At 38.4% G+C, this 16,006-nt stretch overlaps 1 protein-coding gene across 1 annotated transcript; it reads left to right on the plus strand.

Moving 5' to 3' along the window:
* The first annotated feature begins 1,671 nt into the window (after positions 1–1,671).
* Positions 1,672–13,504, plus strand: arg2 (arginase 2). The gene is made up of 8 exons (XM_041813065.1): positions 1,672–1,902; positions 1,986–2,058; positions 9,789–9,963; positions 10,160–10,319; positions 11,872–11,966; positions 12,069–12,173; positions 12,276–12,412; positions 12,517–13,504. Exons 1-8 carry the CDS (start codon positions 1,789–1,791, stop codon positions 12,705–12,707), a joined length of 1,050 nt encoding a protein of 349 aa, XP_041668999.1. The 5' UTR covers positions 1,672–1,788; the 3' UTR covers positions 12,708–13,504.
* Positions 13,505–16,006: the final 2,502 nt, after the last annotated feature.

The raw sequence follows: 16,006 nt of genomic DNA on the forward strand, positions 1-16,006 counted from the left end.
ATGACCTTATAAAATAGGCTACGTTGTTGTGTCAGAGCAGTTGTCCATACTCTGAAACAAAAATGAAATATGGCCTGCACTAGAACATGAAGCCTGTGCTTGGCTGTGCTGTACTTCTTAGTTTCAGCAGAAGGTGTTGCTTCCATGCTAATTCTGTAAACAAACATCTTGACAGGAATTTATTGATGTTTTCTCGTAACTAAATCGAGACAACACTGTCAATGGTAACATACCAGCGAACAAATAATAGCAATATCTTGATTTATAATGCTCTTATTGATTAAAGTGGTGAATAGCAGTACCAATAGCATTCAAGAGGCAGGGCCAGTGGTAGCCAGGGCTGACCAAGACCCCAAATTATTTTGGGTTTGTCAGCCATTAACTAACAATGTGAGCCTGTTCACTAAGTATATCTTAACCTACATTAAAGGACTAACTTTAACGTCTGAAGGTGAGGTATATGAAAGTTGCCCACCATCCATTCCTAAATGAGTCAAAAATAGTAAATGGTATAGTGTACTTACAAACCACTTCTTCAGTTAGGCCTATAATAATATAATGCAATGTGAAAAGAAAACTAACTCTATCTGCATATCAGCAGCATTAACCAAGTAATTTTTTCTGGTACTTTTACATGATTGCATTGTCCTTGTTTACTAAATTCTGTAGCAGATGTGAAAATCCCAACTTTAATTCTAAGAATTCTGAGTTAAATCCAAAAATTTCTGACTTTAAATCTGAAAATTCGAACATTTTTGTTAAAATTCTCACTTTTTCTGAGAATTCAGACTTTAATCTAAATATTTTACTTAAATCTAAAAAATAAATCTGATATTAAATTTCAAAAGACTGAGTTAGGTATAAAAATTTTGACTCTAACTCTCAGAATTCTGATATAAATTTTAAAAATCAGGCTTTTTCCAGAATTCTAAATTTAAATCTAACATACTTTAAATCTCTAAATTCTCACTTAAAATTTCAAATTTCTACATGACATTTGTCTGTGTGCTCCTTCTTTGATTTTGGTATTTCTTAAAAAAGAAAAAAAAAAAAAAATATATATATATATATATATATATAAAGAGTGAAAATAAACGTTGAAATCTTTAATGAAATAAAATAAAAGGGACACATGCAGCCATCTGATGAAGCACTTTAGAATCTATATGAAAGTGAAATGTTTAAAGCTATGTTTACATCTTGACCTGAAATGTGATCTGTTGTGCTGTGATGTGTAGTGACACGTGTGAACAAACAGCCGGGGCCAAACGCTAAAATGTAAACAAGCCTATCATTCCCGCTTGGCTGCGCCTCTGGAAATTTCCACCTTAGACCAGACTGCAGTGTGGGCTTCACAACAAACATTTCAAACTGCTGCTGCCCTACATCAGCACTCAGGACACGCCCACCGAGCGAACCCTCTCATTTAGGCATTTCCCATTGGCTTCTGTAAAGGTGTGTCATTCAAGTTTACGTCACTATTTATGTACATCTTGTAATACAGTTAATAACTCTTAAATGAGCCCTCAGAGTAGGTGTTGATATGGGAACTATCTCCTAACTTTATGCCTCACTGAATAAATGAGGGTGTGATCATCCCTAGACTAAATCTCAGTGAGTCATTCAGCAGCTCATGAATATTAAGGAGATTAAGGATGAATAAGACCGGCCCCCTGCACCAACGCGGCTACAGTCAGCATTCACCAGCGCAACACTTCATACTGCTTTCATCAGCCTGCCTGTACTCATCTTCCTGAGCTGTTTTGACTTGTCTGGAAAAAGAGGAAAATGCCTCTAAGAGGACCTTTATTTCGTCTGCTCAGAACTCAACTGAGCCCCACTCACCAACAATGCAGAACTCACTCCGTGGCAGTTCTGGGAGCTCCTTTCTCAAGAGGACAGGTAAGAATAAAGCTTTTAGACTCCACAACCAAGAGCAGCGCCTTTAGTCCTGGATTAACTCCTGCCTTTTAATGTTCTGACAGAAAAGAAGAGGAGTGGAACATGGTCCCAAAGCCATCAGAGACGCGGGGCTCATGGAGAGGCTCGCCGCTTTAGGTAGGTGCTGCAGCGGGGCCGGGGTATCTATCAGCCGGTGCCGCTGTGTTATGTAACAGCGGATGGGTGTCACCTGCAGGTTCTGCTGGGCCGCGTTTAGACAGATATAGCTTATAGTTCTCATCTCCGGGTTTCCGCCAGCCTGTTACATCACCAGGAAGGAGACCGTAAATACTAGCATCCATGGAGCCTTGGAGAGGCTCATCCAGCACGCATGGTTTAGGGAACAAACTGGTCTCCTCTTAAGTCCAGTTTCAATAAATCCTCTAAGCAGCCTTTGTCTGAAACTGTCACGGCTATTCATGTATATGGAATGATTATTAATCAAGATCATATGCTTTTATCGTAATAAATAACGCACAGTGTGTAGTTTAATGCATTCTTACCGGCAAGCGTGAGCGCAAATATATAACAGTTGAAACGTGCTATAAGTCCTTATCTACGTCTCTAAATACTATAAAACAACTTAGAAAACACATAAATGTGGATTTAAAAGCCATTAGAAAGTCTAATTTGAGTCAGTTTCCCAGCCACAGCAGGTTGGAGTTACCGTCATGGTGAAATAATGGCGACTACCAAATAACAGCAAAACTTTATGCAGTTTCCAACCACTAAAGGGATGGGATATCGTCACAATACTTACTGTATTAAATTTATAGGATACGGAAGATTAATTAATATATTTAAGAGATAAAATTGTTGTCATGGATGCAAAATAACTGAAGTTATTCAGTTCATAAAGCATGTTGAAAAATACAGTAATAATGCAAAAAATGACGACTTGAAACACACTCAGCACATTTATTTGGTTTCCCAGTCAATAAAACTGTAAAGATATTATATTTATAACTATCATATTAATATTTAGACGATAAATGCAATAAAACACAAAGAAATGGCAAGAAACTCGCTAGAAATTATTCAGCTTAGAGTTTGCACCGCAAGTATCGCGATATAACGCGATAAACTATGCAAACGGACATGGAAAGCTAAAGGCAAGTGGAAATACCGTCATTATGTAATATTAGCTACTTCAAACTTAACCTTGTTTCAGTTTCCGTTAAGACAGACGTTGGGAATATCATTTAAAGTATGTGATTGTTGCTGGGATAAAACAGAGTATTAAACTTTAAACAATATAATCAATATAATCTTAGTTAAACAACACCAATAACGTGCCGTTTATGTATTTCAGCAATCGTTGTAGTCGAGATAAACGATAATGAGCCCTAATGTATCGATAAAGTATGGTTTTAAAATACTGTTGCGGGCTAATTTACCAAAAGGATGTTATAATGGCGCCTACCAGCTCTTTTTAGTGCTTTATTCATTCCCCTCGCTCCTAAAGCGGTATCTTACAAGGGCAGGAATACCTCCAAAGTACATTTAGTCCCCTTTAGAAACAACACGGACTGGTTAGAAGAAGCAGGCTGTAGAGGCTACACCTAAACATTGCAGGCTATGTCTCTTTTTCTTCCTGCGCAGCCACATGTCTGCTTTAGCCATTCTCAGCACATGCTCGGAAAGCTACAGGAAACGGAGGCTAAATTATTTCCACTCTGTCGTCACCGCAGACAAACCCCCATGTGTTACAGCCCCTCTGTATTATTCATTCATGTCGTGTCACCCGTGACCTCCCACGTCAGTGGTGCTGCTGTGGACCTGAAAGGAGACACCTTAAGGGGAAAGAGTCCTGCTTTTATTTTAGCAGGCAGGTCAATGAGGTCGTCTTGTGTTTGGATTTCGTGGCAAAGAGTAACAAAAGAGATTCGGTGAAGAGGGAGGAGGAGATAGAGGAATAAACTACAGCAGCTGTCAAGTCAGGCGTAAAGTAAAGAAAGCCTAACTGTAACTGTTAAATAAACACAGCCTAAGATCATTAAAAAGTCACTGTAGTGTGCTCAAAGTCTTTCTGCAATACAGACTTAATGGAACTAGGAGAGGAGGGTATACTCCTAATTTACCCACACATTTTTTAAGAAGCTGCAGCAAAGGATAACAGCCTTGCACTAAAAAAAATTACATAACACGGTCAGTTATCTTTTGCTCTGTCAGGTAGTAAGGATCATTATCATATTAAGGGCCAAAGAAGAGTAGATTTCACTATAACCAGCGTCCACAGACTAAAGGCTGAGACGATTACATAATAATGCGTTTTAAGTGAACTCTTCCATATTTTCAGTAATGTTGGAGTTAATAGGATACAAAGCTACACACTAATGTAGACAAATGAATTGAACATTGCCTTTCCCATCCTAGGAGAGAGGATTCTGGTGTGGGTGTACTAAACTCAGAATTAATTAACTCAGAAATTCGCCAGTGAAACCAAAACATTGTTTAACTGTTAAGCAAATACACTGTATTGAGTTCAGTTTTAATGACCAGAGCCCTCAATTCAAAACATAAACAAAGGCGATGTGCTGAGCTAAACCGTGCTTGTTTGATCATGTTGTTTTTACTAAGGACCCCCTGGTGGTGGGATTGACATACCATACTTTCAGAAAAAAAAAAAAAATCAATAAGGGTGCAACAGATATCCACACTGCATCCATTAGAAGTTTAATTCTTTGCCCTGTAAATTTCAGGCTCCCCTTGTAAATAGTACCACATGTGGTGCTTTTTATTTCAAATGCAAATAAATGGAGGTGTGGGGCTTTTTTGTCAAACCTCTGACAGCTGTGAAACGAACAGTTTTGCTTCTATGTTGACACAAGTTAGCATTACAATTCCTACATGTATATGGATATTAATAATGCAGCACTATCTTTACTTTGTAAAACAAGCTAACAAGAGAGGAAGTGAAGAAAGTAAAAGAAAATCATCCAGTCAGACACTCCTGATACCTTGTCATCTCCCTCTTTCTTTATTCCTTGCCTATCTCATGGCAGGTAAAAGATAGGAAAATAGGGACAGGGCAAAAACATCACGCCACAGGGAGCTGCTTCTTGTTACTACATGGTGCATCACTAGTGGGCAGTTGGGAAACTGCTAGCAATCACTGTAAACACACTTTTGTCACTGGTGCTTATTTGCTTTCTGTGTCGTAAGGGTGTGCTGTAAGACTTCCAAAATTTTGATACCCGGACAATCCTTTTCTACAGTGCAGACCGAATAAAGACCATTTACTGCTGTTTCAAAAATCAGGGTAATAGAAAAGTATATGGATATGGTGGATGTAAGCGAACACATATAAGTCCTTTGTTAAACGCTCTGAACCAACTTGCAGCAGAATATTGATGCAAAACTCACCTAGAAGTATGCAGTTAAATATTAATAAATAGAAACACTGACAACACAATAATAAACCATGAGTAACAGATGATTAGAGGGCTATGGGCTGAAAGCTGAAGCCAGGCAGACGGAAAACTAGGCCATCATATGTCTAACGGTAAGGCTGCTGTACTCATAGAGAACATACCACAGACATTACAGGAATATCAGGTCATGATAACATACAGTTACTCCTCTTGTACATGTAATATGAGGTGATGATAGAAGCTTCCTGCATGCCTATCCCACAGAGATTATCAAGTTGTGACAACTCATAACCGATGTAGCTGTTGTTGCCAAGTAAACATTCCCAGGTTTTATGTAATCAGCCAGGTGAGCTGCTCTAAAACATCAGCTGTTCTGACACAGGTACGGCTTGTTTTTCTACCGCTGGGACTTGATAGTATCCCGTAACACTGACATATTTTAAATATACTGGCATGAGTCCTACTGTCATTAATCTGATTTATTCTGGATGAAGCCTAAGGGATGTCAGCCTTTTGATTAAATCCACAGAAGCTGATAGTGCTGGGAAATTCAATGAGATTTCATTTCTAACATGATTTTCACTCCCCACAAGAAGAGTGGGATCAAACTAAACCCTCCCACCAAAATAGCTCTCACTTTAATCTAAGTGAGGAGCAGAAGCTTGTCTGGTTAGTTTGAAAAGAGATCGAATTACAGAAGATGGGGCGATGTATTCGCTGAGCAAGACTGTGTGGCGTTCCCGGTATCTTAACATGCCGACAAAAGTCAGAAGGAGTCTTTCAGTCCTTGGTCCTTCCGATTTTACCGTACTCTTGTGGGGCCTGGACGTTGACTGATGGCCAGCAGTGCCAGTAGGACTTCTTTGCAACTTCTCTCTGTTGCATTCTTGGGTGTTGCTGCCAAGACCGTGTAGCAAGCCATATTGGTAATTTATTTGGTATGAAGAGTGTAAATTTTTGTCTGTAAACAGACATGAATACACCCAAATCCATACAATATTTTAAATAATGGAGTGCAGGGTTGTCATGATGCCAGGATTTTAAACTGGGATATGATCCTAGAAAAAATCTAATGATATCAATACCATTTTTGATACCAACATAACTAAAATAGAAGTCATCAGCACTTTGTATTGGGTTATTTCTTTTCCAACAGAACTGTCATGAAATATATATAGTTTTGAAAGTTTAGATTCCATAAATCTGATGTTCTTTTAAATGTACTTTAAAGGGTTAAATTTCCCAAATACCAAAACAGCCTGCAGGCATGTGATTCCATATTACCTGCGTGTTCGTTGAAAGATTTGAAAGGTTCATAAATGTACTCTTGCCACCTCTTCCTCACCGTTTTCCTGGCGGCTTGATATCAATTTGGCAGCAGTGTAAACAGATCTGTCTTCCATGTCACCAGCTGAACCTGAAACTGAAACCTTACTTAACCGAACACTGACCCGTCTGGGAGTCCATGCACTCTTAACTGGCACAAAATGTCCCTTTAATAAAAATATAATTGTCATAAAATCAAATCAGTCATCTTAGAGGTTCAGCTCCAGTGAAATTAACACTAACAGTAACAGTTGTAATGTGTAAATTTACTGCAGAGGCAGAACCTGCTGCTCTTTGCAGCTTAAACAGAGCATTTGAATTGTCATGCAATAGATGCAAATGATTGCATCAAGACAAGGGCTATTCCTGTCCTGTCTACGAATGGTAATGAACCTCTCTGCTTCCCTCAGATCAGCAGAGTAACACTACACTGACACCTCACATTCCCAGATGGACCCCCAATAAGGTGGCTCGTGTCACTTGTTTACTTCTCAGTACATGCCCCAGACCATGCAGGAATTTTTTTCAGCCTTTGCTTCTGCAGCCCAGCGAGCATGGAGTGAAGCGCAGCGACTGAAACCTGAGCTGACGTGGGAAAGGGGACAAGTGGAAAGTGCTCCGTCACTAATGTTCCACTGGCATTAAATGACTCAGCTTCCTCACACTGAAAGCTGCACACAAGCATGTTTTGTCATGCTGTGGAGCTGTTAGGACCAAGCTATCTTCAATTATATAACCTCTTTAAAATATTTTTCAGCCGAAGATCCCCTGACCTGGGCCAACTATTTCTGGTAGGAGAAACAGCACCTATATTAAGACTAATATTAAGACTAATGCAGTCAGTGTCTGACTTTAGGATAACCTTGTAACTGAAAAACCCTTTGTTTGTTCTAAGGTCCTCAAAGCTTTGGTTCTTTTTGATAGTCCATGTTTAAAATGATTAATTCCCAGGTATTTTATGTATCCACAGCTTCAAAAAGTACCAGAGCTTTATAAAAAACTACATCCATTGATAGGACAGGTGTGTAGAAGAGAAATGAGTCCATGAAGAATTGCAGGCAAACTCCTGCACACTTTTAACCCTGCAAAGCAGATGGTTTGGCCCGAGTCCATGTCTGTCATCAGGTAGATCCATCTTGCAAAAACAAATGTACAGTATGTGCTTACATCACGACTGCAGTGGCTTTAGCACCAGTTAATCTAAATCTAAAGCAGGAAATATTTTGCTTGAGCATCATCTGACTGCATCAAAATGATATAAAAGTGTTATTGCACCCAACCTTGTGAGGTCAAAGTCCATGGATTGGATGAATTCTGTGTCTGCTATCAGATCCCTCTTACAAAGCTTTAAGCTGATAAGCTTGTTCCCAGCTAGAAAATGACCTGACCAATCAGCATCTTCTGAAGAGAAAGAGGTGGTAGCTGACTTTGCAATGATGAGTGTTGGTAGGGGTGTGTAGTTAACACTCTTTAGAAGTTTCCTTCTGGAGTTTAATTCTTTAATTCTACTTCACTTTAAGAAAACATAAAGGTGACATAAATGCGTTTACTTGTTCTTCTTTTGGCTAGCATGCTAATCATGGATGCTTACTGCTAGCACGCTAATCGTGGACGCTAATCGCTAACGCACTGATTCTTTATTTCTTCACATGAAGGATATTCAACACAGAAACTAACTCAAAGCACTTATTACTTTATTCTCAAGGAGGCACACTTCACTATTCAATACAGTAACAAGGTAAACAACAACTTCTCGCTGCTTCACCTGCCCTGAGTGAGATAAGGATGAACACAGGGAGGGAGGGTCTGTCGTACAGTGATACTCAACGGAGCCCCATGTGGCTCTTTTGTGATTATTTGTGGCTGTTTTATGTCTAAATTTGCCACTTTTCGCCCATTTAAGCTGCCTTTTGCAATTAAACACCACCGATTTCCCATTTTGCTACTCTTTGATGTTTTTAGCCAATTTTCCAACCTTTTTGCTGATTTTTGCCCATTTAAGTCACTTTTCACTCATTTTTTGGCACGGTTTTGCCACTTTTGGACCATTTTTGCAACCTGTGACTCATTTTTTCCCACTTCTTACCCATTTTTGCTATTTTGCTCCCAATGTTTCCTGCTTTTAGCCCATTTTTGCCACTTCTTTTTGTCACTTTTCACCCATTTTGGACACTTTCATCCTGTTTTTTGCAATTGTTTGCCCCTTTTTGCCTGCTTTTGCCACTTCTCACCAATTTAAGCTGCCTTTTGCAGTTGAATGCCACTTGATTCCCGTTTCTCCACCTTTTTTTTTTTTTTTGCCCATTCAATTCACCTTTCACTAGTTTTTTGACGGGTTTTTGCCACTTTTGGACCATTTTTTGCCATCTGTAACTCTCTTTTTTGCTACTTCTCACCCATTTTTTGCCACTTTTCCCTGAGTGTTTGCCCCTTTTTGCTTATGTTTACCACTTTTTTCCCATGTAAGCTGTCTTTTGCAATTAAATGCCATTTCTTGCCCATTTTTCCTACCTTTTTTCTGATTTTTGCCACTTTCCGACTATTTTTGCCACCTTTAACTTATTCTTTGGTTACTTCCCAGCCAGTTCTGCCACTTTCTGCCCTTTGCGCCACTTTTCTCTGGGTGTTTACCACTTTTTGACCACGTTTGCCACCATTAACTTATTTTAATTGCCACTTTTCACCACTTAAATTGTGGCTCTTGCAAATTTATTTTTCAATGACATGGCTCTTTGGTTGAGCAGGGTTGAGTAACACTGCTTTTGTACAAACGTGGATGTGGCTAGAGTAGTGGTTTTATCAGAAATTGACAAAATTTCTTCAAGAGCAAAGAGTGGCACTGAAAGCTTTTCCTGGTGCCTATCAGCTTTGTCAAGAGTCTTTCTGGCTTTTTCTCCTTATTTTATGGACTTTTTTCAGATTGACAGCTGTATTGCTGCTGAATGCCTGTCATTTAGTTTTAAAACTTCTCTGTGCACATGCAAAACTATCAATACACAAAAGTAAACCATTTTACCTCCGAATAAAAATTCCACCTGCATATTTAAAGAACAAATTAAAACAGATTGCATTTCTCTAACTTTTTCACTTCATATAAAAATATAAAAAGTTCTTGGTTTAATGTTAGTTTCTTCCTTTGTTTCTCAGACTACACTGTCCATGATTTTGGTGACCTAAACTTCCAATACCTGGAGAAGGACGAGTCCTACATTAATGTCCAGTCTCCTCGCACCGTTGGAGCAGCCAATAAGAAGCTGTCTGGAGCTGTGAGCAGAGCTGTCGGAGCAGGACACACGCTCGTCATGCTGGGAGGAGATCACAGGTAAGACATGCAACACTAAAAAAAGACCTTACGTAAAAACCTATCACACAGCTTGATCATTAGCTGTCCCATAGCTTCAGAATATCAGTTTACAGCTCATGTTTGTGGTGTTTTTGCCCTTTAAGGACACCCTGAGCGTCTTAATCTATCTGCTGTTTACACCTGATATTAATAAATCTGCCCCCTCCCCTCCCAGCCTGGCTATCGGATCAGTGGGAGGCCACGCCCAGCAGTGTCCTGACCTGTGCCTCATCTGGGTCGATGCTCATGCAGATATAAACACACCCATGACTTCTCCATCAGGAAATCTCCACGGACAGCCAGTGGCGTTTATGCTCAAAGAGCTGCAGGACAAGGTGAGGAGATATTTAAGGCATAGTTAAAAATAAAAAGTGTCCATTTCAGGTGCTTTGAGGCAGAATGCAAGTGTTCATCTGAAAAGCAGAGATGACTTTTTCATCAGAGACAGTGATTCTGCAGGAAGAGACACAGTCCTACCAAGGGCTTAACAAAAACTCTGCCCTTATTTGAAATAACATTTTATATGATAAAGAAAGACTGTGGCATGCTAAAACTTACTTGAACTGGATCTGCAATCTTTTGAAATGTAAATGAACATTGTACTTTAAACTATTTTCCCAACAAAATTTGTGGTTTATCATAAAGGGGGCACAGATATAGGATTTTGCAAATATTGTGGGAAAAAAATACCTCATTATGTGGAAAACAGCCTTATTGCAAAATGCATCCACCACTATAAGTGCTCACAAACACTGGCACTAATAGCAAATCCCAGTTAGAAAATGATGATGGTGATGGGAGTCACTGCACTACCAGCCACAGCTGAAATCCACCTGTTGGGCTGGTTGGCAGGTGCAAGTCAAGCCCTGGTCCTACCCCTATGTTTTGCACGGCTCGGGGTAGGGTGTCCCAATTTTTGTTGAAATGCAGGGATCAGGTGGAGTGCTAGGGCTGGATGGACCTTTAAACTGAGATTTCCTAGAGGCTCACTCAAAACTGAGTGTTCTTGGAAATCTCCCAGAATGCCCTTCCAATCATCTGTAAGATTTGAAAACTGGGACAACAATCTTATAACATAATTTAATTCTGTTTCAATGCATTGTGCTCCTTTTGGCCTCATGCATGCATTTTAAACAATAAGGTACGTTATTGTGGTCCCATTTGATGATGGATCATTAACTTTTTATTTATTTAAAAATTAATGCAAATATCTCTTTTACTGGAGAGTCCTAGCCCAGGCAGCAGCACAATCAGTTGCGTACAAATAGGACATAACAAGGTTGCATCATTCAGTAGGAAAACGTGCATACACTGGTCAAATGTTCTCCTATTCTAGCTTTAAAATCTCCTAAACTAACACAACTATTAAGCTTAAGATGACTCAGTAGCTCAGACCAAAATGACAGAGCAAAAATATTCAAAGCTCTTCTTGATGAATCCCTGATCAAAGGTTACAGCTACTACCCTGAAAGGTCGTTCCATTTTGAAGGGGAAAATTTCACTACTGGCCCTTGTAACTCTGTTTCAAAGGACAGTGGGATGCCTTAAATCAAGGGGTTAAGCTGGAAGTAGGACTGAGGCAGAGTGGGGAATGACATGTGGGAAAGGAGCCTGAACCCGGGCTGCCCACTTTGAGGACAACAGCATTTAGTCCACTGTATTTAGTCAACACTGTATACAGATGTTTGTTAAAAGTATAAAATGACTACCGTGACCTTTTCACTAATGTGCTAATATTGTTTGAACTGCAGGAAAGAATAAACAAAATCTGTTTGGTTACTTTGACTGTATGAACAATAACCTTTAACCAAATCAGATGTTAGAAGTATGGGCCACATATTTAATTTGTATCAAATTATTCAATTTTATATTTAATTATCTCCACAGATGCCAGATATACCCGGGTTCTCCTGGACGAAGCCCTTCCTCAAATCAAGAGATCTTGTGTACATTGGACTGCGGGATGTCGACCCCGGAGAGCAGTAAGTTCAAACTAACTTTTTTAAAATCATATTGAGCTGATATGAATTGAAAATTACCCCAGTGCAGTCACATTTTAAAACATATTTGTTTGTTTGTTTCAGCCACATCCTGAAGAATCTGGGCATCCAGTATTTCACCATGAGAGATATCGACAGACTCGGCATCCAAAGGGTCATGGAAGTCACTCTTGACAGTCTCCTGGCAAGGTCCGTAAAGCTTAGCATGACTATAGGATAATTTTTAAGATGACTACAAATCATTTTGAGGTTGAAATATTTAGTGAATTTGCATTTTACCTTCTTGTACAGAAAGCAGAGACCAATCCACTTGAGTTTTGACATCGATGCGTTTGACCCGTCTCTGGCTCCGGCCACAGGAACGCCAGTGAACGGAGGTTTGACCTACAGGGAGGGAATCTACATCACAGAGGAGATCAACAACACAGGTAGAACAAAACAATCAGGGTCCCAGAATCTTAAATACCCTGTCCTTAAAGAGCCTTTATGTTATGTTGTCTTTATATCTCACTTTTTATACGTTAATTTGCAGGTTTGCTGTCCGTCATCGACCTGGTGGAAGTAAACCCTGCACTGGGAGCAAAGCCCGAAGCCGTAGAGGCCACCGCCTCTCTAGCGGTGGACGTCATCGCGTCCTCTCTGGGACAGACGAGAGAAGGAGCTCATCCATCCATGGATGAGATTCCTGCTGTGAAGGAAGACACAGAGCAGCTTCGTCTCTGAAAAACAGGAAGCAAAGCTATGGACTTTTTCATCCCTGAGCATTCCTCCACTTTAATTCAATACTGCAAAGACTGAATCTAATAGTAGTTGAAGTTTTTTGTCTTTTTCTCTTTGCTGTTTGATGCTGTATTTAATGAAAACTGTTGGAATTCATGAAACTGTAGAAGGGCTTTTCAGACTCAATTAGAAATGTAAGTATTAATACTACTGAAAAAAAGCCTTGAGTACAATTGACAAATCACTCCTCTCATTTCAGGAAGTATCATTAATGAACACATACTTCTTTTGCTGCTGTAGGCATGACATTATGTGTTAGACACCACAGCTGCCACATATTTATTTTGCATTTGGTTTACAAGGAAATGAGCCTGCCTTAGAGGTATGATGAACCCAGTCTGACTTTGTCTGAGGTCCACAGTTTTGCGTGGACTCTCGTTCTGTGGCTGTGCCAGTTACTAAAACAAGTAATGACGCGTTTGCACTTTTGGACCAGGTGTACTGTAGTTACTGTATTTCCTTTAGGTTTTTTGTATTTTCACAAGTACATGTAATAGACTTTATGTGTGTAGAAATATTTACTAACATGTTTTAATTAGCTTGAGAAGCTTTAACGTCCATCTTGGTTTTAAAGGCTGGGAATAAGAAAGAATTAGAGTAATAATAATAATTATTAGAATATTGAAGTTTGAACTGGTTTGATGCTTGGTCTATGCTTGACTTGATGTGACCACTGAATGACTTTTCTCCTGTAACAGAGAGTTTATATTTTGGTCTTCCATAAATGTGATTACATTTTTCATCACTGTGTACAGTTGCCTTTTTTCCTCCTTATCTATATCTATTGTGAAGTTAAATTACCAAATTATTTCAGTTATAAACAAGAATGTCCATGTTTGATTGCTGTTAAACTGCATATAAATTTACTTTTATCAACAAGTAAAAAAATAACATAGCAGTAACATAAATAGTCATAGCTTATTAGGTGTAGAGCATTTTTATGTATCCTTCCAGTAGCTGGTGGACTTTTTAAGATTAGGATCATCATAGTCCTAAGGATACATCCTCTGGGGACTATGAGAATTAATTAGTTATTTTTAGTTCAGGTTGAAGTTGTGAACAAACCGACTACTAACAAAAATACTTAGGAAAGAAGTTTCCAACACTTCAAATTAAACCACAGATTGTACCATCATAGTGATACTAAATGACTAGCTGGGAATATGTCATTAAACATCCTCTGGGGACCATGAATGTCTGTAGAAAATGCATTTTAATTAATAGTAATGAAGATAATTATTAAATTAAATTTGACAAATACATCAGACGATTATATCAAAATGAAGCTAAAAGAAAAGTCAGGGGCATATTATTCATAATACATCCTCTGGGGATCAAGAATATCTGTGGAAATTTTCACAGCAATCTAGCAAAAATTTATTGAGATACTTGTTGAAATATCTACCTAAATCCCTAAATCAGTCACCACAGTGCATCCTCTGGGGACCATGAATGCCTGGACTACAATTTAGTGGTAATTTGTAAAAAAGTTCTTGAAATACATTTGAAAATATGTCGCTTGAATATCAATTAATTAAAATAATGTGTAATGAAGAGTTCAGGAATAGCTATTGTGGCACAGCCTCTGGGCACCATAATTGTCTAAAAAAAAAATTTAAATTTAGTTGAGTTCTTCAGATACTTGTAAAACATGTCAAGAAAGCCACAGATGGTAACATTAGAGTGATGTGAAAAGAAGAATTGGTAATAATAAGTTCTCACAGTACGTCCTCTGGGGACCATGAATGTCTGTAGGAAATGTCCTTGCATTTTAACAAATAATTATTGTACTATAATTTCACTGAAACCACATATATTAACATCAAAGTGATGCTAAATGAGGAGTTACAAAATAATAAGTCATCACGGTTCATCCTCTGGTGATCATAAGCATCTGTGGAAATTTTACTGCAATCCAGCAAACTCTGCTAAGGACACTTTTAAAAAAATATTTCACGAAATTCCCTAATGTCTACATCCAAGTTAAAAAATTAGGTGTTCATTATTCATTGTCATACGCAGCCTCTGGTGATCATGAATCACTGTGTTAATATTTCACAGTTATTTAACTTAAAGTTCTTGAGATGCTTGTCTTTTTATTTTACTTAAAACATAAATCCTAACATGCCTCATGAAAATATAAGGAATCAGTGGTATATCCCCTCAGAACCATGACAGACTTTTGGAAAATGTAATTATTATCTAGCAAAGTATTTTTGAGACACTTGTTTAAATACTTCACTAAAACCGTGAAAGTCAACATCAAAGCAAAGCTTAAAAAAATGTTTTTAAAAGGGTTAGGGGGAAAAAGTAATTTTCATGGTACATCCTCTAGGGAACATGTAAACCCATAAAATTTCATAGCAATCAACAACAGTTATCAACAAACTTTTTAAAATGTATTATTCAGCATCAAAAGAGGCACCAAATGAGGACTAAGTTATTCGCTAGTCATTGTGGTACAGCCTCTGGCGACCATGAATCACTTTAATTCAAGGTTATCCAACAAAACATTCTAGAGATACTTGTCCATGTATTTCATTTAAAAACAAATGTTAACATTAAAGTGATGCCAAATGAAAAGTTAAGTATCGTTAGTTGTCATGGTACATCATCTGAGGACCATGATTGTCTTTTAAAATTTCATTATTAGCTAACAAAGACTTTTTGAGGAACTGCAGAAAACCACACTGTACCTGTTGGAATATTTTACTAATATCACAAAAGTTAACATCAAAACGATGATTGATGAAAAGTAAGGGAATCGTTAGTTGTTGTGGTACATCCTCTGTGGATCATGAATATTGGTGGAAAATTCCACAGTAATCTGGCAATGCCATAAAAGTCACTGAAACCATGAATGTCAATATCAAGCAGATGCTGCATGAAAAACCTGGTACTTAATAATCATGATGCATCCTTGGGGGACTATGAATGTCTACACAGAATGTGAACGCTTTATATCATAAAGCTTTCATTAAACTTTGAGGAACATTGTGATTCCACATCTTGCTTTAAATTACCAAATAACAGCAAAATCTTTAACTATCTTGATTTGTTGTGGGTGGATAGATTATATTTAAAAGCACATGACACAAAACTCCACAACCTTAGAGTTTATCCTTTGTAAATACTGAGGAAAAAGGTGTTATGTAATTAAGTATTCTCAGGTAATGTTTCTGCCAAACACCAGTTGATTCAAATGTGTTACTCAATGCCACCGCCCATCCCCGCCCTCCACC

Source organism: Cheilinus undulatus, linkage group 18, assembly GCF_018320785.1.
Source record: "Cheilinus undulatus linkage group 18, ASM1832078v1, whole genome shotgun sequence".
Lineage (NCBI taxonomy): Eukaryota > Metazoa > Chordata > Actinopteri > Labriformes > Labridae > Cheilinus > Cheilinus undulatus.

Excerpts from the sequence above, each read along its gene's own strand:
- arg2 (XM_041813065.1), top strand. The coding sequence starts at position 1,789 with ATGCCTCTAAGAGGACCTTTATTTCGTCTGCTCAGAACTCAACTGAGC. Across the intron at positions 11,967-12,068 it reads GATGTCGACCCCGGAGAGCA|CCACATCCTGAAGAATCTGG; the intron begins GTAAGTTCAAAC and ends TGTTTGTTTCAG. Across the intron at positions 12,413-12,516 it reads AGAGGAGATCAACAACACAG|GTTTGCTGTCCGTCATCGAC; the intron begins GTAGAACAAAAC and ends GTTAATTTGCAG.